Genomic DNA, 26,967 nt, shown 5'->3' with positions numbered 1-26,967 from the left:
TTCAGAGATAGGAATACTTCCAGCAAGTAACTGAGGACGTAGGTTGCAAGTGCTACTCTGAGATGAAGAGGTTGGCACAGGAGAGGAATTCGTATCAAACCAGTCAGAAGACTGATGGTTCAAATGGTTCAAATGGCTCTGAGCACTATGGGATTTAACAGCTGTGGTCATCAGTCCCCTAGAACTTAGAACTACTTAAACCTCGCCGGTTGGGATTAGCCGAGCGGTCTAGGGCGCTGCAGTCATGGACTGTGCGGCTGGTCCCGGCGGAGGTTCGAGTCCTCCCTCGGGCATGGGTGTGTGTGTTTGTCCTTATGGTAATTTAGGTTAAGTAGTGTGTAAGCTTAGGGACTGATGACCTTAGCAGTTAAGTCCCGTAAAGATATCACACACACTTAAACCTAACTAACCTAAGGACATCACACACATCCATACCCGAGGCAGGATTCGAACCTGCGACTGTAGCAGTCGCGCGGTTCCGAACTGCGCGCCTAGAACCGCGAGACCACCGCGGCCGGCCAGAAGACTGAGGACACAAAAAAAAAAAAAAAAAAAAAAAAGTCAGAGTCAACAGAGCAGATGTTGTGTTGGACTACAAGTTTACAAACCTCAAATGCCGTATTTTTTTTTTTCGTATTGGCAAGCTATGAAAATATGCCATTTGAAGAGGAGTAAGTTTTTAGATACCATTCGTATCACAAGGGGCTTTCAATTAGTAACGCAAAACATTTTCTTCTGCAATCAGGATTGTTTCATTCAGGATTCCTGTACACCATGTTATTGCCCACTCTTTTCGCTACAAAACTCTGTTTTTCAACATAATCTCCGTTCAATAAGAAGGCTGTACGCCGCCTCACCGTGCCCCTATTGCACTACTCTACTGGTTGATGTCGGAGCCAATGTCTTGCTGCATCAGTAACATCCCCATCATCCACGTACTCCTCCCTACAGAGTGCATCGTCCATTGGGCAGAACGGATGAAAGCCGGCCAAAGTGGCCGTGTGGTTAAAGGCGCTGCCGTCTGGAACCGCGGGACTGCTACGGTCGCAGGTTCGAATCCTGCCTCAGGCATGGATGTGTGTGATGTCCTTAGGTTAGTTAGGTTTAAGTAGTTCTAAGTTCTAGGGGACTAATGACCTCAGCAGTTGAGTCCCATAGTGCTCAGAGCCATTTTTAGAACGGATGAAAGTTGGAAGATGTGGGATTCGGGCTGGATGGTGGCTGAGGAGGCACGTCCCAGTGAAGTATTATGAGCTCCTTTCGGGGGTGCAGACTTTCCTTTTTTATGGTGACATACATGCTGAAATCGTTTCTAGAACTTCCTAATGATTGCACGATACACTTCAGAGTTGATCGTTCCATCATGAGAGAGGACATCAAACAGAACAACACCCAACAGTGACTGAAAAGTTGTGACGCAGTCGGCACCCAAACCACGCCACTGAAGTCTGAGCTATCCCAACAGTCAGCTGAGAGAGACTTACTCTAAGAGAATATTCGAAAACGCGAACCTTAATTGTCGGCAGTTATAAAATTCTCTCACCCCAGAAGTTTTTACAACCCACATATTAGCCCAAACAGCACTGTAAGTCCAAGGCTGTGTAGGCTAATCTTGGACTTATGATAAGCCTCACAAGATGTAATGAAGAGTTTAGACCACATCTGAAAATAGTAGCACTAAAAGCTTACAGAGCCAAAATATATAGCCACTTCGTAGAAGTGCTGTAATTGTGGTACGTCACCTTCCAATATAACTGAAATATTCACCAGTTGTACTCCATTAGGGTCAACGGCCTTGCCGCAGTGGTAAAAACGGTTCCCGTCAGATCACGGAAGTTAAGCGCTGTCGGGCTTGGCTAGCACTTGGATGGGTGACCATTCGGTCTGCCGAGCGCTGTTGGCAAACGGGGTGCACTCAGCCCTTGTGAGGCAAACTGAGGACCTACTTGATTGATAAGTAGCGGCTCCAGTCTCATAAAGTGACAAACGGCCAGGAGAGCGGTGTGCTGATCACATGGCCCTCCATATCCGCATCCAGTGACGCCTGTGGGCTGAGGATGACACGGCGGCCGGTCGGTACCGCAGGGCCTTCCAAGACATGTCCGGACGGAGTTTTTACTCCATTAGGACATTGTTAAATGTTTACCGGAACGTCTGAAGTAGTTAAATTTAATAACTCTGCTCTTTCTTAACGCAAGTAAGTAACTGTGTAATAAGTATTGTTGTTGTCCCGATCTTGCACTAATCCACTGTTTCAGCTTTTACTGTGTGATAAAAAGGGGCAATTTTTATTACGTGTAGTGAAGCAATATCATCAAAGAGCTCAAAGTACACTACTGGCCATTAAAATTCCTACACCAAGAAGAAATGCAGATGATAAATGGGTATTCGTTTGAGAATATAGTATACTAGAACTGACATGTGATTACATTATCACGCAATTTGGGTGCATAGATCCTTAGAAATCAGTACCCAGAACAACCACCCCTGGCATTAATAACGGCCTTGATATGCCTGGGCATTGAGTCAAACATAGCTTGGATGGCGTGTACAGGTACAGCTGCCCATGCAGCTTCAAAACGATACCACAGTTCATCAAGAGTAGTGACTGGCGTATTGTGACGAGCCAGTTGCTCGGTCACCATTGACAAGAGGTTTTCAATTGGCGAGAGATCTGGAGAATGTGCTAGCCAGGGCAGCAGTCGAACATTTTCTGTATCCAGAAAGGTCCGTACAGGACCTGCAACATGTGGTCGTGCATTATCCTGCTGAAATGTAGGGTTTCGCTGGGATCGAATGAAGGGTTGAGCCACGGGTCGTAACACATCTTAAATGTAACGTCCACTGTTCAAAGTGCCGTCAGTGCGAACACGAGGTGACCGAGACGTGTAACCAATGGCACCCCATACCATCACGCTGGGTGATATGCTCGTATGGCGATGACGAATACACGCTTCCAATGTGCGTTCACCGCGATATCGCCAAAAACGGATGCGATCATCATGATGCTGTAAACAGAACCTGGATTCATCCGAAAAAAAATGACGTTTTGCCATTCGTGCACGCAGGTTCGCCGTTGAGTACACCATCACTGTCTGTGATGCAGCGTCAAGGGTAACCGCAGCCGTGGTCTCCGAGTTGATAGTCCATGCTGCTGCAAACGTCGTCAACTGTTCGTCCAGATGATTGTTGTCTTCCAAACGATCCCATCTGTTGACTCGGGGATCGACACGTGGCTGCACGATCTATCACATCCATGTGGAGAAGATGCCTGTCATCTCGACTGCTAGTGATTCGAGGCCGTTGGGATCCAGCACGGCGTTCCGTATTACCCTCCTGAACCCACCGATTCCATATTCTGCTAACAGTCATTGGATCTCGACCAACGCGAGCAGCAATGTCGTGATGCGATAAACCGCAATCGTGATAGGCCACAATCCGACCTTTATGAAAGTCGGAAACGTGATGGTACGCATTTCCCCTCCTTACACGAGGCATCACATCAACGTTTCACCAGGCAACTCCGGTCAACTGCTGTTTGTGTTAGAGGAATCTGTTGGAATCTTCCCTCATGTCCGCACGTTGTAGGTGTCGCCACCGGCGCCAACCGTGTGTGGATGCTCTGAAAAGCTAATCATTTGCGTATCACAGCATCTTCTTCCTGTCGGTCAAATATGGCGTCTGTAGCACGTCATCTTCGTGGTGTAGTAATTTTAATGGCCAGTAGTGCACATACGAGAAAGGGGTATCCTCCACACATTCTGGTAACTCATTTTGAAGAAACTCAAGATACAGTGTCCCAGTAAGACGGTTATCTATAAAAACTAGAGCGATGAGATGGTCATCAATAATACACATTGACTGAGAAACGTCGTTAAAAATTCCTTTCCACAGTAGCGCGCACATTTTCATTTGCCCGTACATGAGAGTTGTGCGTGTTGTTGATTTCGTTGCGGGTAAATGTTGACTCATCAGTGAACAGAATACGTGGAATTAATAGCTCATTGGCAATGATCCACTGACAGAATTTTTGCCAGGCGGCAACATCTCCTTCGAGCAGATGTTGTAGACTCTGCCGATGAAAGGGATACAGACCGTGCTCGAGTACTGTGCTTATCACTCGTGTTTGGGGAATACCAAGCTGGGCAGCAATTCCTCTAGAGCTAGTAGTGGGGTCGCGTTCCACGTTTGTCAACATAGTCTGCATGTGTGAAGATCCGTTGCGTTTTCACTACACAAAACTATACTCGTTGTTCACGGAACAACACTGTAGTACGGTGCACTGCGACAAGCACTGTCGCACTGAGACTTGAGGTAAGCAACTGCGCCATGCACAAGTTAACTGCCTACTGACACAGTTAGTAAGGACGACGTTACGCATTTCCCATTCCTAATTACACTCCTGGAAATTGAAATAAGAACACCGTGAATTCATTGTCCCAGGAAGGGGAAACTTTATTGACACATTCCTGGGGTCAGATACATCACATGATCACACTGACAGAACCACAGGCACATAGACACAGGCAACAGAGCATGCACAATGTCGGCACTAGTACAGTGTATATCCACCTTTCGCAGCAATGCAGGCTGCTATTCTCCCATGGAGACGATCGTAGAGATGCTGGATGTAGTCCTGTGGAACGGCTTGCCATGCCATTTCCACCTGGCGCCTCAGTTGGACCAGCGTTCGTGCTGGACGTGCAGACCGCGTGAGACGACGCTTCATCCAGTCCCAAACATGCTCAATGGGGGACAGATCCGGAGATCTTGCTGGCCAGGGTAGTTGACTTACACCTTCTAGAGCACGTTGGGTGGCACAGGATACATGCGGACGTGCATTGTCCTGTTGGAACAGCAAGTTCCCTTGCCGGTCTAGGAATGGTAGAACGATGGGTTCGATGACGGTTTGGATGTACCGTGCACTATTCAGTGTCCCCTCGACGATCACCAGTGGTGTACGGCCAGTGTAGGAGATCGCTCCCCACACCATGATGCCGGGTGTTGGCCCTGTGTGCCTCGGTCGTATGCAGTCCTGATTGTGGCGCTCACCTGCACGGCGCCAAACACGCATACGACCATCATTGGCACCAAGGCAGAACCGACTCTCATCGCTGAAGACGACACGTCTCCATTCGTCCCTCCATTCACGCCTGTCGCGACACCACTGGAGGCGGGCTGCACGATGTTGGGGCGTGAGCGGAAGACGGCCTAACGGTGTGCGGGACCGTAGCCCAGCTTCATGGAGACGGTTGCGAATGGTCCTCGCCGATACCCCAGGAGCAACAGTGTCCCTAATTTGCTGGGAAGTGGCGGTGCGGTCCCCTACGGCACTGCGTAGGATCCTACGGTCTTGGCGTGCATCCGTGCATCGCTGCGGTCCGGTCCCAAGTCGACGGGGGAACGTGCACCTTCCGCCGACCACTGGCGACAACATCGATGTACTGTGGAGACCTCACGCCCCACGTGTTGAGCAATTCGGCGGTACGTCCACCCGGCCTCCCGCATGCCCACTATACGCCCTCGCTCAAAGTCCGTCAACTGCACATACGGTTCACGTCCACGCTGTCGCGGCATGCTACCAGTGTTAAAGACTGCGATGGAGCTCCGTATGCCACGGCAAACTGGCTGACACTGACGGCGGCGGTGCACAAATGCTGCGCAGCTAGCGCCATTCGACGGCCAACACCGCGGTTCCTGGTGTGTCCGCTGTGCCGTGCGTGTGATCATTGCTTGTACAGCCCTCACGCAGTGTCCGGAGCAAGTATGCTGGGTCTGACACACCGGTGTCAATGTGCTCTTTTTTCCATTTCCAGGAGTGTATTTCCATCGGTTTACGGCTAAACGGATAAAAAAGGGCCTACGTTTATTAGGAGCTTTTGTTCAGAATCACCACTAGTATCATCTCTCAAAGATGTACCTCTCCTCCTGACTCACCCTGTATAAGGAATATGAGTGGTCCCAAAATTGTACCCTGTGGGACTCCCTTTGTCATTTTAGCCCAGTGACTGGAACCTATGTTGTTGTTGATGTTGTTATGGTGGTCTTCAGTAAAAAGACTGGTTTGATGCAGCTTTGCATCCTACTTTGTGCTGTGCAAGCCTCTTTATCTCTGAGTAACTACTGCAACCTACATCCTTCTGAATCTGCTTAGTGTATTCATCTCTTGCTCTGCCTCTACAGTTTTCACCCTCCACGTTTCCCTGCAGTGCTAAACTGGTGATCCCTTTATGCCTCAGAACATGTCCTACCTACCGATCCCTTCTTCTTGACAAATTGTGCCACAAACTCCTCTTCTCCCCAATTCTATTTAGTCCCTGCTCACTAGTTATGTGATCAACCCTTCTAATCTTAAGCATTGTTCTTTAGCACCACATTTCAAAAGTTTCTATTCTCTTCCTGTCTGAACTATTTATCGTCCATATTTCACTTCCATACACGGCTACACTCCATACAAATACTTTCAGAAACGACTTTCTGACACTTAAATCTATATTCGATGCTAACGAATTTCTCTGAGAAACGCTTTCCTTGCCGTTGCCACTTTACATTTTATATCCTTCACTGCGACCATCATCATTTATTTTGCTTCCTAAACAGCAAAACTCATTTACTACTTTAAGTGTCTCATCTCCTAATCGAATTCCCTCAGCATCACCTGTTTTAATTCAACTACATCCCATTGTCATCGTTTTGCTTTTGTTGATGTTCATCTTACATCCTCCTTTCAAGACACTGTCCATTCCGTTCAACTGCTCTTCAAGTCCTTTGCTGTCTCTGACAGAATTAGAATGTCACTGGCAAACCTCAGAGGCTTTCTTTCTTCCCCTTGGTATTTGATTGCTACTCCAAATTTTTCCTTTGTTACCTTTAGTGCTTGCTCAATATACGTATTGGATAACATTGGGAATGGGGTAGAATCTCGTCCCACTCCCTTCTCAATCACTGCTTCCCTTTCATGCCTCTCGAATCTTATAACTGCCATCTCGTTTTTCTACTAACTGCAATTAGCCTTTCGCTCTCTGTATTTTACCTCTTCCACCTTTAGAATTTCAAAGAGAGTATTCCATTCAACATAGTCAAAAGCTTTCTCTAAGTCTACAAATGCTATAAACGTAGCTTTTCCTGTGTTATCGTTGCTTATTTCCAGTTGCTGTAGTTTTAAATAGATCAGTTCTCACAGGTAGGTTGCACTAACGGTAGTAACACGGACACGAATCATCTCAGTTAACGCACGAGGGTCGTTCAATAAGTAATGCCCCACTTTTTTTACAAAAAAAAGACCATTAATATACGTAGACAAATGTCGTTGTTGGTGCTTCACATTTAATGTTTGTTCTGTGCGCCGGTGAAATTTCTAATCGTTCTGACAGATGGCAGAGCCGTAGTACAACGTTAAAATGGCGTCTACATATGATTTACGTTACAAGCCGCGTCCTGTTATTGAATTCTTTTGTGCAGAGAAAGAACATCCAAAAAAGTTCGTGTGCAGTGTATGGCGATGCTGCTGTTGATAGGAGTACAGCTGGGCGATGGGTTCAAAAATTGCTCTGATCAACATGGGACTTAACTTCTAAGAGTTCGATCGGACAAGAATCCAGCAGAAATCGTGATCCAACACGATAATGCATGCCCACACGCAAATCTGAGAACCCGGGGACACATCGCCAAATTGAGTTGGAAGTCATTGCCTCGTCCACCCTACATTCCAGACCTGGCACCCTCGCACTTGCATCTCTTTGCACAGCTTAAGGAGGGTAGGACGTCAAATGGGCCGACTTGGAGCACGAGAGGCACCACAGGACATTTTATTTTCTACTGGATATACTTTTAGAAATAAATTCATAAAACATTGTCAGCATGACCAGGAAGGATTCGGTATTCACACTCATAACAGTGGAAATTCAAAAACATAACAAAATGGGTCAGATATGATAGTCGGATGCTTCTATAGACCACCTGCATCAGCAACCGTAGTAGTTGAGCGCCTCAGAGAGAACCTGCAGAACGTCGTGAAGAAGTTTCGTGATCATACTATTGTAATAGGGGGAGACTTCAATCTACCAGGTATAGAATGGGATAGTCACACAATCAGAACTGGAGCCAGGGACAGAGACTCTTGTGACATTATCCTGACTGCCTTGTCCGAGAATTACTTCGAGCAGATAGTTAGAGAACCAACTCGTGAAGCTAACGTTTTAGACCTCATAGCAACAAATAGACCGGAACTTTTCGACTCCGTGAATGTAGAAGAGGGTATCAGTGATCATAAGTCAGTGGTTGCATCAATGACTACAAGTGTAATAAGAAATGCCAAGAAAGGAAGGAAAATATATTTGCTTAACAAGAGTGATAGGGCACAAATCGCAGAATATCTGAGTGACCACCATCAAACGTTCATTTCTGAGGAAGAGGATGTGGAACAAAAATGGAAAAAATTCAGAAACATCGTCCAGTACGCCTTAGATAAGTTCGTACCGACTAAGGTCCAAAGCGAGGGGAAAGATCCACCGTGGTATAACAATCATGTACGAAAGGTACTACGGAAACAAAGAAAGCTTCATCATAGGTTTAAGAGTAGTCGAATCATAGCTGATAAGGAAAAGCTGAACGAAGCGAAAAAGAGCGTAAAGAGAGCAATGAGAGAAGCATTCAACGAATTCGAACATAAAACATTGGCAAACAATCCAAACAAGAACCCTAAAAAGTTTTGGTCATATGTAAAATCGGTAAGCGGATCTAAATCCCCTATTCAGTCACTCGTTGACCACGATGGAACCGAAACAGAGGACGACCGAAGAAAGGCAGAAATACTGAATTCAGTGTTCCGAAACTGTTTCACTGCGGAAAATCGTAACACGGTCCCTGACTTCAGCCGTCGCACGGACGCCAAAATGGAAAATATTGAAATAAACGATATCGGAATTGAAAAACAACTGCTATCACTTAGTAGCGGAAAAGCATCCGGACCAGACGAGATACCCTTAAGATTCTACAGTGATTATGCTAAAGAACTTGCCCCCTTTCTATCAGCAATTTATCGTAGATCGCTGGAAGAACGTAAAGTACATAGCGACTGGAAGAAAGCGCAGGTCGTTCCCATTTTCAAGAAGGGTCATAAATCAGATGCGAATAATTATAGGCCTATTTCGCTTACGTCAATCTGTTGTAGAATAATGGAACATGTTTTGTGTTCTCGTATTATGACGTTCTTAGATAATACAAATCTCCTTCATCATAACCAACATGGATTCCGCAAACAGAGATCATGTGAAACTCAGCTCGCCCTATTTGCCCAAGAAATTCACAGTGCCGTAGACACTGGCGAGCAGATTGATGCCGTATTCCTGGACTTCAGGAAGGCATTTGATACGGTTCCGCACTTACGTTTAGTGAAAAAAATACGAGCTTACGGAATATCGGACCAGGTTTGAGATTGGATTCAGGATTTCCTAGAAGAAAGAACACAACATGTCATTCTTAACGGTTCAAAATCTGAAGATGTAGAGGTAATTTCGGGAGTACCGCAGGGAAGCGTGATAGGACCTTTATTGTTTACAATATACATAAATGACTTAGTTGACAACATCGGTAGCTCCGTGAGGCTATTTGCAGATGACACGGTTGTCTACAAGAAAGTAGCAACATCAGAAGACTCGTACGTACTCCAGGAGGACCTGCAGAGGATTAATGCATGGTGCGACAGCTGGTAGCTTTCCCTAAACGTAGATAAATGTAATATAATGCGCATACATAGGGGCAGAAATCCATTCCAGTACGATTATGCCATAGGTGGTAAATCATTGGAAGCGGTAACGACCGTAAAATACTTAGGAGTTACTATCCGGAGCGATCTGAAGTGGAATGATCACATAAAACAAATAGTGGGAAAAGCAGGCGCCAGGTTGAGATTCATAGGAAGAATTGTAAGAAAATGTGACTCATCGACGAAAGAAGTAGCTTACAAAACGCTTGTTCGTCCGATTCTTGAGTATTGCTCATCAGTATGGGACCCTTACCAGGTTGGATTAATAGAAGAGATAGACATGATCCAGCGAAAAGCAGCGCGATTCGTCACGGGGACATTTAGTCAGCGCGAGAGCGTTACGGAGATGCTGAACAAGCTCCAGTGGCGGACACTTCAAGAAAGGCGTTACGCAATGCGGAGAGGTTTATTATCGAAATTACGAGAGAGCACATTCCGGGAAGAGATGGGCAACATATTACTACCGCCCACATATATCTCGCGTAATGATCACAACGAAAAGATCCGAGAAATTAGAGCAAATACGGAGACTTACAAGCAGTCATTCTTCCCACGCACAATTCGTGAATGGAACAGGGAAGGGGGGATCGGATAGTGGTACAATAAGTACCCTCCGCCACACACCGTAAGGTGGCTCGCGAAGTATAGATGTAGATGTAGATGTAGAATAAAATTTTTCACATGTGAAATTTCATCATTTTTTCGCTTACTATTGGCTGCATTTGTTGCTATAGGTACTTTTTTCTTCACAAGTAAGAGAGATTCTTTGATGAATTTTGCACAGCATACAAACCATACTTACAGGTGTATGAAACTCTAGAATTTTCCAAATCTATTAAAAACTGTGGTAAAAATTGAGATAATTAACTACAAAATATGATTTCTTCTAAACATAAAGCTTAAAACGCTACAGTTTATTCATTTTTCCATAAATTAAATAAATTCTAGAGTTTGTCACCTGTAAGTATGGTTTGTATGCTGTGCAAAATTCATCGAACAGTCTCTCTTACTTATGAAGAAAAGTGTACCTATAGCATCAAATGCAACCAATAGTAAGTGAAAAAATGATCAAATTTCACATGTAAAAAAAAATTATTTTGTTATGTTTTCGAACTTCCGCTGCTACGAGTATGAATCCTGAATCCTTCCTGGTCATGGTGACAAAGTTTTATGAATTTACTTGTAAAAGTATAGACAGAGTAAATTAAAATGTCCTGTGGTGCCTCTCCTGCTCCAAGTCGTAGATTCTCTACGGAGATCACACTTTGAAGATGAGATGAGTGCCAGCCATGCAGTGAAAACATGGCTACGCCTACAGGACAAAGGCTTTTACTAGCAGGGAACACATGCTCTTCCATAATGTTGGTGTACGGCCATAGAACGTGGTGGAGACTACATAGAAAAATATTGTCACCAAATTCTGACTCTTAACAATAAATTTGTTCTGATAAAAAAAATGTATGGTAAGAGAGGTTGATTTGGTTCGTGACACGGTACGGAGCCTTTGAGAGAAGTACGGTGAGGACCCACCTGGGACAAACTCCATGACGACCATGATGGTGCTGTGGTAGAGGCACATGCCGACGAAGCCGACGACGTGGCGGTGTCTGTAGCGGTGGAGCAGTTGGCCCTCGTCTATGATGTCACGCCGACGCTCGTCGGGCAGGTCCACCTTGGACATCTTGACCGCCACCTTCTCCCCAGAGCTCCTCAGCAGCCCTAGGAACACCTCCCCAAAGTAGCCCTGTAACACAGGTGTACACACATCTACATCCGTGGCCGCAGCTAGTGGTCCAGTGGCTAGCATTGCTTCCTCTGGATCTTGAGGTCTCGGGTTCAATTCCCGGCCGGGCTGGATATTTCCTCTACCCGGGGACTGGGTGTTTGTGTTGCCTTCATCATTTCATCATTATCATTCGTGACACTGACTAAATTGGTCTGCGAAAAAAATTGGGACTTTGTATGGGCTCTGATGACCGCACAGTTGAGCACTCCTCAAACTAAACATTATCATATACATCCGCAACTATGCGTATACACTACTGGCCATTAAAATTGCTACACCAAGAAGATATGCAGGTATTCATTGGACAAATATATTATACTAGAACCGACATGTGATTACATTTTCACACAGTTTGGGTGCATAGATCCTGAGAAATCAGTACCCAGAACAACCACCTCTGGCATTAATAACGGCCTTAATACGCCTGGGTATTGAGTCAAACACAGCTTGCATGGAGTGTACAGGTACAGCTGGCCAAGCAGCTTCAACACGATACCACAGTCCATCAAGAGCAGTGACTGGCGTATTGTGACGAGCCAGTTGATCGACCACCATTCACCAGACGATTTCAGTTGGTGACAGATGTGGAAAATGTGCTGGCCAGGGCAGCAGTCGAACATTTTCTGTATCCAGAGAGGCCCGTACAGGACCTGCAACATGCGTTCGTGCATTATCCTGCTGAAATGTAGGGTTTCGCAGGGATCGAATGAAGGGTAGAGCCACGGGTCGCAACACATCTGAAATGTAACGTCCACTGTTCAAAGTGCCGTCAATGCGAACAAGAGGTGACCGAGACGTGTAACCAATGGAACCCCATACCATCACGCCACCATTATGGCGATGACGGTACACGTTTCCAATATGCGTTAACCGCGATGTAGTCAAACACGGATGCGAACATCATGATGCTGTAAACAGAACCTGGATTCATCCGAAAAAATGACGTTTTGCCATTCGAGCAACCAGGTTCGTCGTTGAGCACAACATCGAAGTCGCTCCTGTCTGTGATGCAGCGTCAAGGGTAACCGCAGCCACGGTCTCCGAGCTGATAGTCCGTGCTGCTGCAAACGTCGTCGAACTGTTCGTGCAGATGGTTGTTGTCTTGCAAACGTCCCCATCTCTTGACTGAGGGATCGAGACGTGGCTGCACGATCCGTCACAGCCATGCGGATAAGACGCCTGTCATCTCGACTGCTAGCGATACGAGGCCGTTGGGATTCAGCACGGCGTTCCGTATTACCCTCCTGAACCCACCGATTCCATATTCTGCTAACAGTCATTGGATCTCTACCAACGCGAGCAGCAATGTCGCGATGCGATAAACCGCAATCGCGATAGGCTACAATCCGACCTTTATCAAAGTCGGAAACGCGATGGTACGCATTTCTCCACCTTACACGAGGCATCACAACTACGTTTCACCAGGCAACGGCGGTCAACTGCTGTTTATGAGAAATCGGTTGGAAACTTTCCTCATGTCAGCACGTTGTAGGTGTTGCCACCGGCGCCTAACCTTGTGTGAATGCTCTGAAAAGCTAATCAATTGCATATCACAGCATCTTCTTCCTGTCTGTTAAATGTTGCGTCTGTAGCACGTCATCTTCGTCGTGTGGCAATTTTAACGGCCAGTAGTGTACTTCATCCACCACATGTTGAGAATCATCATTCACGTCTGAGCTAAGTCAATCTGTGCGCATACAGAAATCCGCACAGAAACTGCCCTGATCGAAATACCCTTTTGTGTCTGGGAATATTGACCCCTGAGAGCACCATTACAACGCAGTCTCACTTCATGTCGTTAATAAGTTAAGATAGTAGCCACGCAGGCGAAGTCTAGCCAAAATGATATACCATTTTGTTTTTAGGTCATTACTGCTTCATAAACCATGATGTTAAATGAAATTTGTATCGGGACCGAGCGTCATTCACTTGTAGGTTTCGCTATCTTTGAAGATATGTCTGTAAATTAATGTAAACTATAAGTTGTGGACATTCTTGTAAAAAGTGCATAATATGTGAGTCTAAAATGACATAGAAGCAAAAAAAAAAAAAAAAGGAAAAATTCAGATAAACGTTAGATATTTGATAAGTTTAATAGACTCGCAGTTAACAAATAAAAGACTACGCCTGAAACAATTCTGCAACAGTATCAATTAATGTTTCTCACCTCAACCGTACAAAAAGCGGAGACGGAAAATAGAATTACGAATGTGAACCCATGAAGAGAGAAAATTAGTTCCGTTTTTGAAAAAATGATCCTCTACAATCCTATCTAGTTAAAGACATCACAAATGAAGTTTTTTCTGTGGCTTATTCCAGGACATGTAATTTGTACCTACAAATTACCATTCTGAAACCGTAACGAGAGTTGTCCGCGTTTTGAATGCTTTTTAAGTTCCAAGCAGTACAAACAGTGAAAGTCTTCGGACGCATCACTGTTGTCGCCAAAAAGGCCTTTTTCATACAATATTTCTTTTCCAAAAGTAAGTTTTCTCTTTCCTTTTCTCGGCTGTTTCGAATGCAAGTTGTCTCACCTCGTTCATGGTCACAGCAAACAAGCGCGACTACAAATAGTTCCAGATGGCGTACCAGTTCACGCTACAAACCTGTCTGGAATCTACCTAGTCCTTTCTGAACTCAGGAGAAGATTTTGTTCGTATTCGTAGTTCGTGTTCTAGGCGTAGCCTGCGGAACTCCGAATGCTGTTGACGCCCGAAGCCATCCCATCTCGCCGCTATTTAACATAATCTACAGTCTGCTGCAACTGGACCGCATCTCAAGAACGTCTTGAAGATTTCCTTACTTCATTACGAGCCATTGAAAGGGGAAATTCAAATGGTTCGAATGGCTCTGAGCACTATGTGACTTAACATCTGAGGTCATCAGTCCCCTAGAACTTAGAACTACTTAAACCTAACTAACATAAGGACATCACACACATCCATGCCCGAGGCAGGATTCGAACCTGCGACCGTAGTGGTCGCGAGGTTCCAGACTGAAGCGCCTAGAAACGCTCGTCCACTCTGGCCGGCGGGGGAAATTCATGTTCTTATGTTTCGTCTAACGGCCGGAGTGGCCGTGCGGTTCTAGGCGCTACAGTCTGGAACCGAGCAACCGCTACGGTCGCAGGTTCGAATGCTGCCTCGGGCATGGATGTGTGTGATGTCCTTAGGTTGTTGTTGTTGTTGTTGTTGTGGTCTTCAGTCCTGAGACTGGTTTGATGCAGCGCTCCATGCTACTCTATCCTGTGCAAGCTTCTTCATCTCCCAGTACCTACTGCAACCTACATCCTTCTGAATCTGCTTAGTGTATTCATCTCTTGGTCTCCCTCTACAATTTTTACCCTCCACGCTGCCCTCCAATACTAAATTGGTGATCCCTCGATGTCTCAGAACATGTCCTACCAACCGATCCCTTCTTCTAGTCAAGTTGTGCCACAAGCTCTTCTTCTCCCCAATTCTATTCAATACCTCCTCATTAGTTATGTGATCTACCTATCTAATCTTCAGCATTCTTCTGTAGCACCACATTTCGAAAGCTTCTATTCTCTTCTTATCTAAACTATTTATCGTCCATGTTTCACTTCCATACATGGCTACACTCCAAACAAATACTTTCAGAAACGACTTCCTGACATTTAAATCTATACTCGATGTTAACAAATTTTTCTTCTTCAGAAATGCTTTTCTTGCCATTGGCAGTCTACATTTTATATCCTCTCTACTTCGACCATCATCAGTTATTTTGCTCCCCAAATAGCAAAACTCCTTTACTACTTTAAGTGTCTCATTTCCTAATCTAATTCCCTGAGCATCACCCGACTTAATTCGACTACATTCCATTATCCTTGTTTTGCTTTTGTTGATGTTCATCTTATACCCTCCTTTCAAGACACTGTCCATTCCGTTCAACTGCTCTTCCAAGTCCTTTGCTGTCTCTGACAGAATTACAATGTCAGTCCATAGGTTAGTTAGGTTTAATTAGTTCTACGTTCTAGGCAACCGATGACCTCAGAAGTTAAGTCCCATAGTGCTCAGAGCCATTTGAGCCATTTTAGGTCGGCTGGGGTGACCGAGTGGTTCTAGGCGCTTTAGTTTGGAACCGCGCGACAGCTACGGTCGCAGGTTCGAATCCTGCCTCGGGCATATATGTGTGTGATGTCCTTAGGTTAGTTAGGTTTAAGTAGTTCTAAGTTCTAGGGGACTGATGATCTCAGAAGTTGGGTCCCATGGTGCTCAGAGCCTTTTGAACCATTTTTGAACTTCGTGCTCTAGCAGAACCTTCTACCTCTCAAAACATACACTATATCATCAAAAATATCCCGCCCCTGGCTGAAAAACAATTTCGTGGCGCCCTCCATCGGTAAGACTGGAATTCAATATGGTGTTGGCCCACCGTTAGCTTTGATGACAGCTTCCACTCTCGCAGGCATATGTTCAGTCAGGTGCTGGTATGGCAGCCCATTTTTCACGGAGTGCTGCACTGAGGAGAGGTACCGATGTCGGTCGGCGAGGCCTGGCACGAAGTCGACGTTCCAAAACATTCCAAAGGTGTTCTGTAGGATTCAGGTCAGTGTGCAGCCCAGTTCATTACAGGGATGTTATTGTCGTGCAACTACTACCACACAGGCTGTGCATTATGAACAGGTCCTCGATCTGTTGAAAGATGCAATCGCCATTCCCGAAATGCTCTTCAACAGTGGGAAGCAAGAAGGTACTTAATATAAACCTGTGCTGTGATAGTACGACGCAAAACAACAAGGGGTGCAAGCCCCCTCAACTAAAAACACGACCTCACCATAACATCACAGCCTCCGAATTTTATTGTTGGGACTACACACGCTGGCAGATGACGTTCACCGGGAATTCGCCATTCGGCACTTATCGAAGCTCATACTCTGACAATTCTCACTCGTATATCGTGCAAACAGTAAATATTCCCCGAATACTGTGTATCCATCTAACGTGCCATTGAGATGTATAAACACAATTCGACGGTTTCACAATACTACACTATTAGGAACGGTAAGATTAGTATCGTCGAATCAAGAGAATGTGAATGATGTATTGCTTCGAAGAACAAGTCGATATGCTTCTAATTTACGGAGAATGTCAACGAAATTCAGTGAGAACTGGAGACTTATACGCTGAAACATATCCTCAATGTACTCACCCTACACGTCGTACATTTAAATATGTGTATGATAAATTGAGAACAACTGGATCTTCAACGCATCGGAAAAATATCCGGTGCCGGCCGGAGTGGCGGAGCGGTTCTAGGCGCCATAGTCTGGAACCGAACGACCGCTACCATCTCAAGTTCGAATCCTGCCTCGGGCATGGATGTGTGTGATGTCCTTAGGTTAGTTACGTTTAATTAGTTCTAAATTCTAGGGGACTGATGACCTCAGAAGTTAAGCCCCATAGTGCTCAGAGGCATTTTAACCATTTTTTGAAACATCCGGCAAAGGAAATTGGTACTCTTGCCACTGTGGTTCGAGATCCTATAACACTCCTGTCTGCTACTACTGTACCATAACCTTAAAGCTGGAAACAGGTTGTGAAATAAAACTATTTTGTTATAGCAATTATGGTACAACGCAACAGAGCAGTGTTACCCTCTGAGAGGAATTTTGTTATGTTGACCGTGTTGTACCTAATGGAGGTGGCTTATCAGAAAACGAAAAGTCAGAATTACGTAAATATTCGAACAGTAACAAACAATATTTTTGCCTATCTACACTATTTAAAGAAAAAGGAAAACGGTCGCCAGCCTAATTAGGCAAGAGAAAGGTTAACGTTCTCGTCTAAGAAAGTAGGTATGAGTAACTTTAACAGATAAACACAACCTATACTTGGCCACACGCGAGTGCAATGAACTCTTACATATACATATGTTTATGGTGAGATTGAAGCTAGCAGCTAGAGCAGCACAAACTATTTGCAAAAATGTAACAGATACCGAAACACTCTATTTCTTTCAGGACTTGTTCAAACTGAATGGTCTTTATAACATTACTATTAACATTCACTGCAGGATCATAAATTGGACATGGGTTAAGTCTCTCTCAGTTAAATACTTTACTATTTGAAATGGAAGTTAATTGGAATCCACTAACAGATTGCTTTTCGCTATCTTTTGAATAAAGGAATTATGGTTTTCATAAGTAGTGGTCTTCCCATTACTTGTTACCTAGCATTAGCATAACAGACAAACTGTGGATCCTGTTATACTGTTAATATGGACTTCCAATACACAAGAGAGACAAAACAGGTAGCAATCATGAACATATAATTTTCTACTATTGCAGTTTTCCACTTTTACTACAGTGAAACACAATGTTGACAAAATTGCAGGAAACTGACTCACCTTTTAAAATTTACTACAGGTAGCACTATGATCATTAACTAAGCAAAACTTTATAAGCCTCAGTTTTAAGAACTTTAATTTATAAAAGGAACAGCAAATTTTACTTTCAAGTAAATGATTAAATAGGTGACTTTGAAACTTCACAAAACTACATTTACTGCCTCCCACAATTTCACTAAATCCACAGTACATCTGAATATGCCCTTCTCATCAGAGATCAAATAACATTATGTAATAAACTGTCTAACTTTGGGGCTTTCATTTTCTCCACAAAATAGGACACTCGGTAATCATAACTCAACTGGAGAGGAACCTGAGAGGTGTTGTGATAGAAAAAAAATCAAGGTAGGTACATAAATTCAGTTATAAGTTACCTTATATTTGTGCACACTAAATCTCCCAATAAGCTGATCCTTCACTGTACGTTATTATAGTACTCCTTTACAGTGATTGCGCAATGTGGTGGCAACTGCATGTTGGTAGGCGGATTTGCAGACAGAATTGCTGGACTTTGGCCCTTCTTGGTGACGAGGATGAATACCAATTCCAGAAACCTTCCAGCTATTTATTCATCCATCGGAGGCATTGGAAAGTAGCAGAAAAAGCCTCTCTCGGAACCAGCACAATACGCAACATTTACATGGCAGTGCACAGTTTGGTAGCTCGTCCCCGACTGACTCTCAGTTCCACCTTTTCCACCTAGGCCAACCACAATTTGCGCGCGCTACACAGTTCCGTTCCCGAGGGGAACCACTACACCTTTTACATACAAACTAACTAAGAACCCCAAGTGAAGGTCAGCAGTTTACATAACAGCAAACAAACACATTAAATAAAACAGAACATTTGCACATATTGACGTTGCTACACAAAATTATTCACACAGAAATTACAATTATATATAGTAAGTTTTGTTCCCTCCAAATGGGACAAAGAATTTAAATGACAGATATACTACGTTGTATAGAATCAAATCATAACATCCAAAGTTTTTACAAAGAAAAGAGTATACAATTTTGTGTTATCGTTCAATCAAACAATATTTACAGAAGCTCAACGATGTAACATTAAACCAAAGCAAAATAAATCAGTGGAGTATTAGAGCTATGGTGTTACAATCCTTGCGTTAGATCGAGTCAGATAGCAACGGAATCAGGTATAAGCCAGAGTAGTGTTGTTCTAAATCACCATAAATATCATCTTTACCATGCCAGTCTCCACCAATAATTCAATGGTACAGATTGTATGCGTCGCACTGAATTCTGCCAATGGGCTCAACTTCAGATTCAGAGGGATGACACATTTATTAATTTGATTTTATTTACTGACGAGGCTACATTCACGAACCATGGAAATGTTAGTTTGCATACAATGCATTATTTGGCAACTGAAAATTCATGTTGGCTGCGGCAAGATACACACCAAACAACGTGGTCGGTGAACGTATGGCGTGGGGTTCTGGAGGACAGAATTATAGGCCCCTATTTCATCGAAGTAAATCTTAATGGTAGGAAGTACACCACATTCCTGCAAGAAACATTAGGTCTGTTATTGGAAGAAATACCTTTAGGAACAAAAAACAAAAAAAATGGTTCAAATGGCTCTGAGCACTATGGGACTTAACTGCTGTGGTTATCAGTCCCCTAGAACGTAGAACTACTTAAAACTAACTAACCTAAGGACATCACACACATCCATGCCCGAGGCAGGATTCGAACCTGCAACCGTAGCTACAAAAAAGCAGAATGCGATATCAACACGATGGGTGTCCGGCACATTTTTCGCTGATGACTAGAAATGAGTTGCAGACAATTCCCAAATCGTTGGATTGGACGCACAGGAAATGTCTCGTGGCCGTCTCGTTCGCCAGACTAGACGCCTCCGGATTTTTTATTATGGTGATTTGTAAAAGACATTGTTTATAAAGACGTTCCAACTACACCTGAAGATACGCGAGAAAGAATTGTCAGAGCATGTGATTCGATAAGTGCCGAAGTGATAAGGAATACCTCTCAGTTAATGATAAGGAGATTGCAGCACTGCATTGATACAAATGGTCAACACTTCGAACGCCTTCTGTAAATGGACGTTCATGCCACCTTTTTGACCTTCGTTGACCTTCAAAGACCTTACTTTTCACATCATTGGATTCGTGTCCATAGCTGCTATCAGACAATAAGTACCAAACTATAGCATCTCATTAAAAAAAAAAAAGATGACCTTCATATCTCTGACGCGACCACACCTAGCAACAAAAAACCAACCTCATATTATAACCCCCGTTGTCCCATGCAACATACAAACTTATCAGTTCCTATTATACTATTGAAGTTATTCTAGGTGCCAATAGTTAGTGACTCCACCTCCATTGTGTATGCACTATATTTCGTGGCGCCCAACATTGCCTGTTATTATCTCTGTTCAATAACATCTCTGTTCCTTAGCAACTCTCAAGCAGTGTAGGATTCTACCAGGAGCCGGAGTAAGCACTGTTGGCAGCGCAAATAGCAGCTGGGTGAGCTATTAAACTTTCAGTTCTCAATTTCAACCACACTCAATTCATAATTCCTTAATATCTGACAAAAAAAATACTAAGATGGCAACACATCCTCAGTACGGTTCTAAGATTGGTCTGACAATGGTAGCTATGGAAGGCTGTGATCAACGGCCTTGCCGCAGCGGTAACACCGGTTCCCGTCAGATCACCGAAGTTAAGCGCTGTCGGGCCCGGCTAGCACTTGGATGGGTGACCATCCGGTCTATCGAGCGTTGTTGACAAGCGGGGTGCACTCAGCCCTTGTGACGCAAACTGAGGAGCTACTTGATTGAGAAGTAGCGGCTCCGGTCTCGGAAACTGACATACGGCCGGGAGAGCGGTGTGCTGACCACATGCCCCTCCGTATCCGCATCCAGTGCCGCCTGTGGTCTGAGGATGACACGGCGGCCGGTCGGTACCGTTGGGCCTTTAGTTTAGTTTTATTGGAGACTATGATGCCTTAGCTTCTTTCTTTTTTAGAATCGACTTATCATCTAAGTTTTAGGGACACCTAAGGTCTAACAGCAATCCTGAACCATGCTGGTACTTGGCATTAATTAAATGTACAATTTATTGCCAGTAAAGGAATAAGCGATCAGTGATAGAAAAAAATTCTTTGAAACGGCTGCCAGTTAACCATTGAACTTTTACATTGGGAGGCTATCTTTTGTTCACTTAGCCATGTAGCTACACACTGTTGCATACAAAACATTCTGGTAGATTGTTTCATCATAGAATTGTAGACATTCTTAAATTTAGCTGCAGGAAGCTGTTCCCTCTTTAGCAAGTACTAGCGCTGGTGGAAACGGATGATTAGGGTTTTGTGAACCATTCACACCGACTGCAAATGTGAGTGATCACATCTGAACTTGTCAGTTCACCATCAACATTTTCACAAACTCTCGCTCCATCAGATACTGAAGTCAGGGTAAGGATGTACTCCAGGACAAAGTCACCCCCTCTGATGCTAGGGAGCTGTTTTTTTTTTATTTATGTATTTACATGTCACGTTCCGTAGGACCAAATTGAGGAGCAAATCTCCAAGGTCATGGAACGTGTCAGTACATGAAATTACAACATAAAAGTAATAGCAGATGAAAATATATGTTTATGAAGCCGAAAAAAGTCGGTCCATAATTTTAAGTAAACGCAATCAACAATACAATAAGAATCAGCTTAATTTTTCAAGGAACTCTTCAATAGAATAAAAGGAGTGACCCATGAGGAAACCCCTCAGTTTCGATTTGAAAGCGAGCGAATTACTGCTAAGAATACATAGAAAGAAGGATCCCTTATCATTTAGCTACAATATAGCAGGTCAGCAACTGGAAGCAGTTAATTCCATAAATTACCTGGGAGTACGCGTAGGAGTGATTTAAAATGGAATGATCATATAAAGTTGATCGTCGGTAAAGCAGATGCCAGACTGAGATTCATTGGAAGAATCCTAAGGAAATGCAGTCTGAAAACAAAGGAAGTAGGTTACAGTACGCTTTTTCGCCCACTGCTTGAATACTGCACAGCAGTGTGGGATCCGTACCAGAGAGGGTTGATAGAAGAGATAGAGAAGATCCAACGGAGAGCAGCGCGCTTCGTTACAGTACCATTTAGTAATCACGAAAGTGTTACGGAGATGATAGATAAACTCCAGAGGAAGACTCTGCAGGAGAGACGCTCAGTAGCTCGGTACGGTCTTTTATTAAAGTTTCGAGAACATACCTTCACCGAAGAGTCAAGCAGTATATTGGTCCCTCCTACGTATATCTCGCGAAGAGACCATGAGGATAAAATCAGAGAGATTAGAGCCCACACAGAAGCATACCGAATATCCTACTTTCCACGAACAATACGAGACTGGAATAGAAGGGAGAACCGATAGAGGTACTCAAGGTACCCTCCGCCATACACCGTCAGTGGCTTGCGGAGTATGGACGTAGATGTAAATGTAGAATCGAGAAACGGTTCGTCTAATAATAACTGAAGATCTTGGTATGAGAAAGATTTGTGCAAAAATGGTCCCCAAAACGTTTATTTTCTATAAACTATGAACTTATGTCATGAACTTCACTATTTGAAACCGAGCCAATGTTGCACACAACATCCTTTACTACCAAGCTAGTGTCATCAGCAAACAGAAATATTAGAGTTACCTGTAATACTAGAGGGGGCAACGGCCTTGCCGCAGTGGATACAGCGGTTCCTGTGAGATCACCGAAGTTAAGTGCTGTCGGGCACTTGTATGGGTGACCATCTGGGCCGCCATATTCTGTTGCCATTTTTCGGGGTGCACTCAGCCTCTTGATACCAATTGAGGAGGTACTCGACCGAATAGTAGCGGCTTCAGTCAAAAATACCATCATAACGACCGGGAGAGCGGTGTGCCGACCACACGCCTCTCCTATCCGCATCCTCAAGGGAGGATGACACGGCGGTCGGATGGTCACGATGGGCCACTTGTGGCCTGAAGACGGAGTGGGGTGTAATACTAGAGGGCATATCATTTATATAAATAAGGAACAGGAGTGGCCCCAACACTGATCCTTGGGGCACCCCCCCCCCCCCCCTTGGCAGTACCCCCACTCAGACCGCACATCACAGCCGTTATCAACATTGTGAAGAATGACCTTTTGCTGCCTGTTGCTAAAGTAAAAGGTGAACCAATTCTGAGCTACTCCCCGTATTCCATAATTGTCCAACTTCTGGAGCAATATTTTGTGATCAACACAATCAAATGACTTAATTAAATCAATAAATATGGCAAGCCTTCCAAACTTTTTGTTTAGCCCATCCAGTACCTCAAAGAGAAAAGAGAATATAGCATTTTCAGTTGTTAAAAAACTTCTAAAGCCGAACTGTACATTTGATAGCAAATCGTGTGATATAAAATGATCAATTATCCTTACATACACAGCTTTTCAATAACTTTTGCAAACACTGATGGCACAGGAATAGGTCAAAAATTATCTACATTTTCCCTTTCTCCCTTTTTATAAAGCAGCTTTTCCACTGAGTACTTTAATCACTCAGGAAACTGACCATTCGTGAAGGAAGAATTACAAATAGGATTAAATATAGGGCTAACATGTGCAGCACAGTACTTCAATATTCTGTTACACACTCCATCCCCATCGGTACCTAAATACAGGTGTAAAATGTGCTTTTGGGAACAGGACTCGAACCAGTGACCTCCCAGCCTAGTGGCACTGCAAGTAACCTGCATCAGTGGCTATAGCTATCAGAAATTTCTTGCTGTCACTAGAAACCACATCATAATTATCATCATCTTCATCAATAGATCTTATGTTTGGTTCACTCCATTGAGAGGTGCCCTACAGTTTCCTCAGCAACGAACATTCCTTTTCAGTATATCTATTCCATATACCTGTGCACTTTCGTCAGTTGCTCCAATAACATTTGCGGAGCATACCAGATATTTCTGCCGGTCTAGGCCGTTCTGCATAGCGATGGGCCAGTGTGGGTGAGTGATCCTCTACCAGTGATGGATATGTGTGCAGCAGAAGAAGACAACCAATGAATATTAACGTTCTTGTCTGTTAAGTGCACCACACTCGTGGCATCCAGTAATGTGTAATAATAGAGATGCACCTACTTCTTTGATGTTCATGAGGGCCTTGGCCAACAGCCTTGCCGCAGTGGTAACAGCGGTTCCCGTCGGATCACCGAAGTTGAGTGCTATCTGGATGGGCTAGCACTTGATGGGTGACCATCTGGTCTGCATTCAGCCCTTGTAAGGCAAACTGAGGAGCTACTTGACTAAGAAGTGGCGACTCCGGTCTTGCAAACTGACATACGGCCGGGAGAGCGGTGTGCTGACTACATGCCCCTCCATATCCACATCCAGTGACGCTCATGAGCTGAGGATGACACGGCAGCCGGTCGGTGCCGTCAGGCATTCATGGCCTGTTCGGGAGGAGTTTACTTTTAGTTTTCATAAGAGCCTTGCCAGGATTCCTTCTAGCGAACTGCAGCAACCTTCCCAGTTATCTACTAATGTGTCACAGTAGAGGTCGACATACCACATCGATCTTATCTGTGAGACTCATCCCGCATATTGAGGTCCTCAGCTGCATCACTTCTAGCCAACCATCATTGCCTTGTTTTGTGATAGTTCATTCACAAACTGTTACGCAACATATTTTATAAAGTAACATTCTGGTAGTGAATGTCGTTGATTCTTTAACGCTGCGTCATACTGCGGACAATATTCACTACTGCCAAACTCTTCTTCTACTTACCTTTTACTGTGGTGAGGGAGACCTGTTATTTGCTGCTGCCAAAACAGCTCTTCGTAGGTGGTCCTGGATGCCGAATTTAACTCAAAAGCAGCAAAAGGTCATAAAATAGTTTGGTGCGGAAAGCAGCCATCGTGATCATGTAACGACAAAGAATTACCTACGTTCTTTGTCCACATTGCAGGTGCCTTGGTGACAGCCTCTCTTCCGCAAAAATGCTTTGTATGAGTCAGTAGAAGAAATTTCTTTTAGGAATAAGAAAATCGAAAAGCCAAGTGCAGCCCTCAGAACGGCAGGAGACCGGCTGTTTATCTGCAACCGTGTCATGAAAGAATGTTCACTTGAAATCCAAGTAACGTAGACTCTGATTGGCTCACAATAATTATTTCTGTAGAAGGCGCGCTTTTGCAACGGTGTTTAGCCGGCCGCTGTGACCGAGCGGTTATAGGCGCTTCAGTCCGGAACTACGTGGCTGCTACGGTTGCAGGTTCGAATACTGCCTCGGTCATGGATGTGTGTGATGTCCTTAGGTTAGCGAGGTTTGCGTAGTTCTAAGTCTAGGGGGCTGATGACCTCAGATGTTGAGTCCCATAGTCCTTAGAACAATTTGAACCAACCGCGTTTACACATAAGCCTTTTGATTGGCTGGGGTTAGAAACCTGTCATGGAGCGGTAGGGTTTTCCTGCCTTCATCCCTGAGCCAAAACATCACTAAGTAGCCATGACAAAATCCGTGAGAGCAGAAGTAGTTTGTCAAATTTATATTTAAATTATTACTAGTCGGAACATTATTACTGGTCGGAACTTGCAATGTCAGCTACAATTGGCTGCCAAAATTCCTGTGTTGGCAGACCCAGCCAAGTTTCAGTGAGTTAAGTCAGTGGACAGTTACTGCCGGGTCATGAAGAAGAACCACACGTGATGCTGGCCGCACGGTGTAGCAGCGCGTTCAGGGCGCCTTGACACGATTCGCGCAGCTCCCTCCATCGGAGGTTCGAGTCTTCCCTCGAGCATAAGTGTCTGTGTTGTCCTTAGCGTAAATCAGTTCAAGTTAGATTAAGTAGTGTGTAAGCCTAGGGACCGATGACCTCAGCAGTTTCATCCCATAGGAACTTACCACAAATTTCCAAATTCCAAAACTTGATACTGTTGTGGCGATGCATTGGGAGATGTCTGCATATTCAGAAATGAGTCCAAGGGTCGAACTGAACTCACAATCTCCGCCTTCCACATATAAGAGTAGTGAAAATAAGCTGCCGATGGAGCAGTCAAATCGAGGGAGGATTGAAGGCTAGTTAACTTCCATGAGGATTTAGTTGGACAGTTTCATCGTCCACAGCCAGCTTTTGTATCCAGCTTTCACTTTGCCGATTCTACTGGTGCACTTGCTAATTTTCCTATATTCTTTTTAAACCTTCACCGGCCAGAATCATTGGCCATATTCACCATGTACACTAGTGTCCATTGAAATTGCTACACCAAGATGAAATGCAGATGATAAACGGGTATTCGTTGGACAGATATATTATACTACAACTGACATGTGATTACATTTTCACGCAATTTGGGTGCATAGATCTAAAGGTATCAGTACCCAGAACAACCACCTCTGGCTGTAATAACGGCGTTGATACTCTCTTGGGCATTGAGTCAAACAGTGCTCGGATGGCGTGTACAGGTACACCTGCCCATGCAGCTTCAACACGATACCACAGTTCATCAATAGTAGTGACTGGCGTAATGTAACGAGGCAGTTGCTCGGCCACCATTGACCAGACGTTTTCAATTGGTGAGAGATCTGGAGAATGTGCTGGCCAGTGCAGCAGTCGAACATTTTCTGTATCCAGAAAGGCCAGTACAGGACCTCCAACATACGGTCGTGCATTATCCTGCTGAAATGTAGGGTTTCACAGGGATCGAATGAAGGGTAGAGCCACGAGAGAATGCGAACAAGAGGTGACCGAGACGTGTAACCAATGGCACCCCATACCATCACGCCGGGTGATATCCCAGTATGGCGATGACGAATACACGCTTCCAATGTGCGTTCACCGCAATGTCACCAAACACGGATGCGACCATCATGATGCTGTATACAGAACCTGGATTCATCCGAAAAAATGACGTTTTGCCGTTCGTGCAGCCAGGTTCGTCGTCGAGTACACCGTCGCAGACGCTCCTGTCTGTGATGCAGCGTCAAGGGTAACCGCAGCCACGGTCTCTGAGCTAATAGTCCGTGCTGCTGCAAACGTCATCG

The 26,967-nt window shown here is 44.5% G+C and overlaps 1 protein-coding gene and 1 pseudogene across 1 annotated transcript in view; one reads left to right on the top strand and one right to left on the bottom strand.

The window, feature by feature from the left end:
• LOC126427971 (tyrosine-protein kinase Fer-like) overlaps positions 1-26,967 on the bottom strand; it is a 116,738-nt gene that overhangs the window by 30,683 nt on the left and 59,088 nt on the right. Inside the window, exon 4 of the mRNA XM_050089857.1 lies at positions 11,297-11,510. Within this exon, the coding sequence (XP_049945814.1) occupies positions 11,297-11,510 (214 nt within the window). The remainder of the gene's footprint in view (positions 1-11,296; positions 11,511-26,967) is intronic.
• LOC126428492 (5S ribosomal RNA) lies at positions 20,582-20,699 on the top strand (annotated as a pseudogene).

The sequence above is a fragment of the Schistocerca serialis genome, chromosome 12 (genome assembly GCF_023864345.2).
Source record: "Schistocerca serialis cubense isolate TAMUIC-IGC-003099 chromosome 12, iqSchSeri2.2, whole genome shotgun sequence".
Classification (NCBI taxonomy): Eukaryota; Metazoa; Arthropoda; class Insecta; order Orthoptera; family Acrididae; genus Schistocerca; species Schistocerca serialis.
Note: the sequence above shows the minus strand (reverse complement) of the source record. Positions and strands in the feature narration are given on the sequence as shown.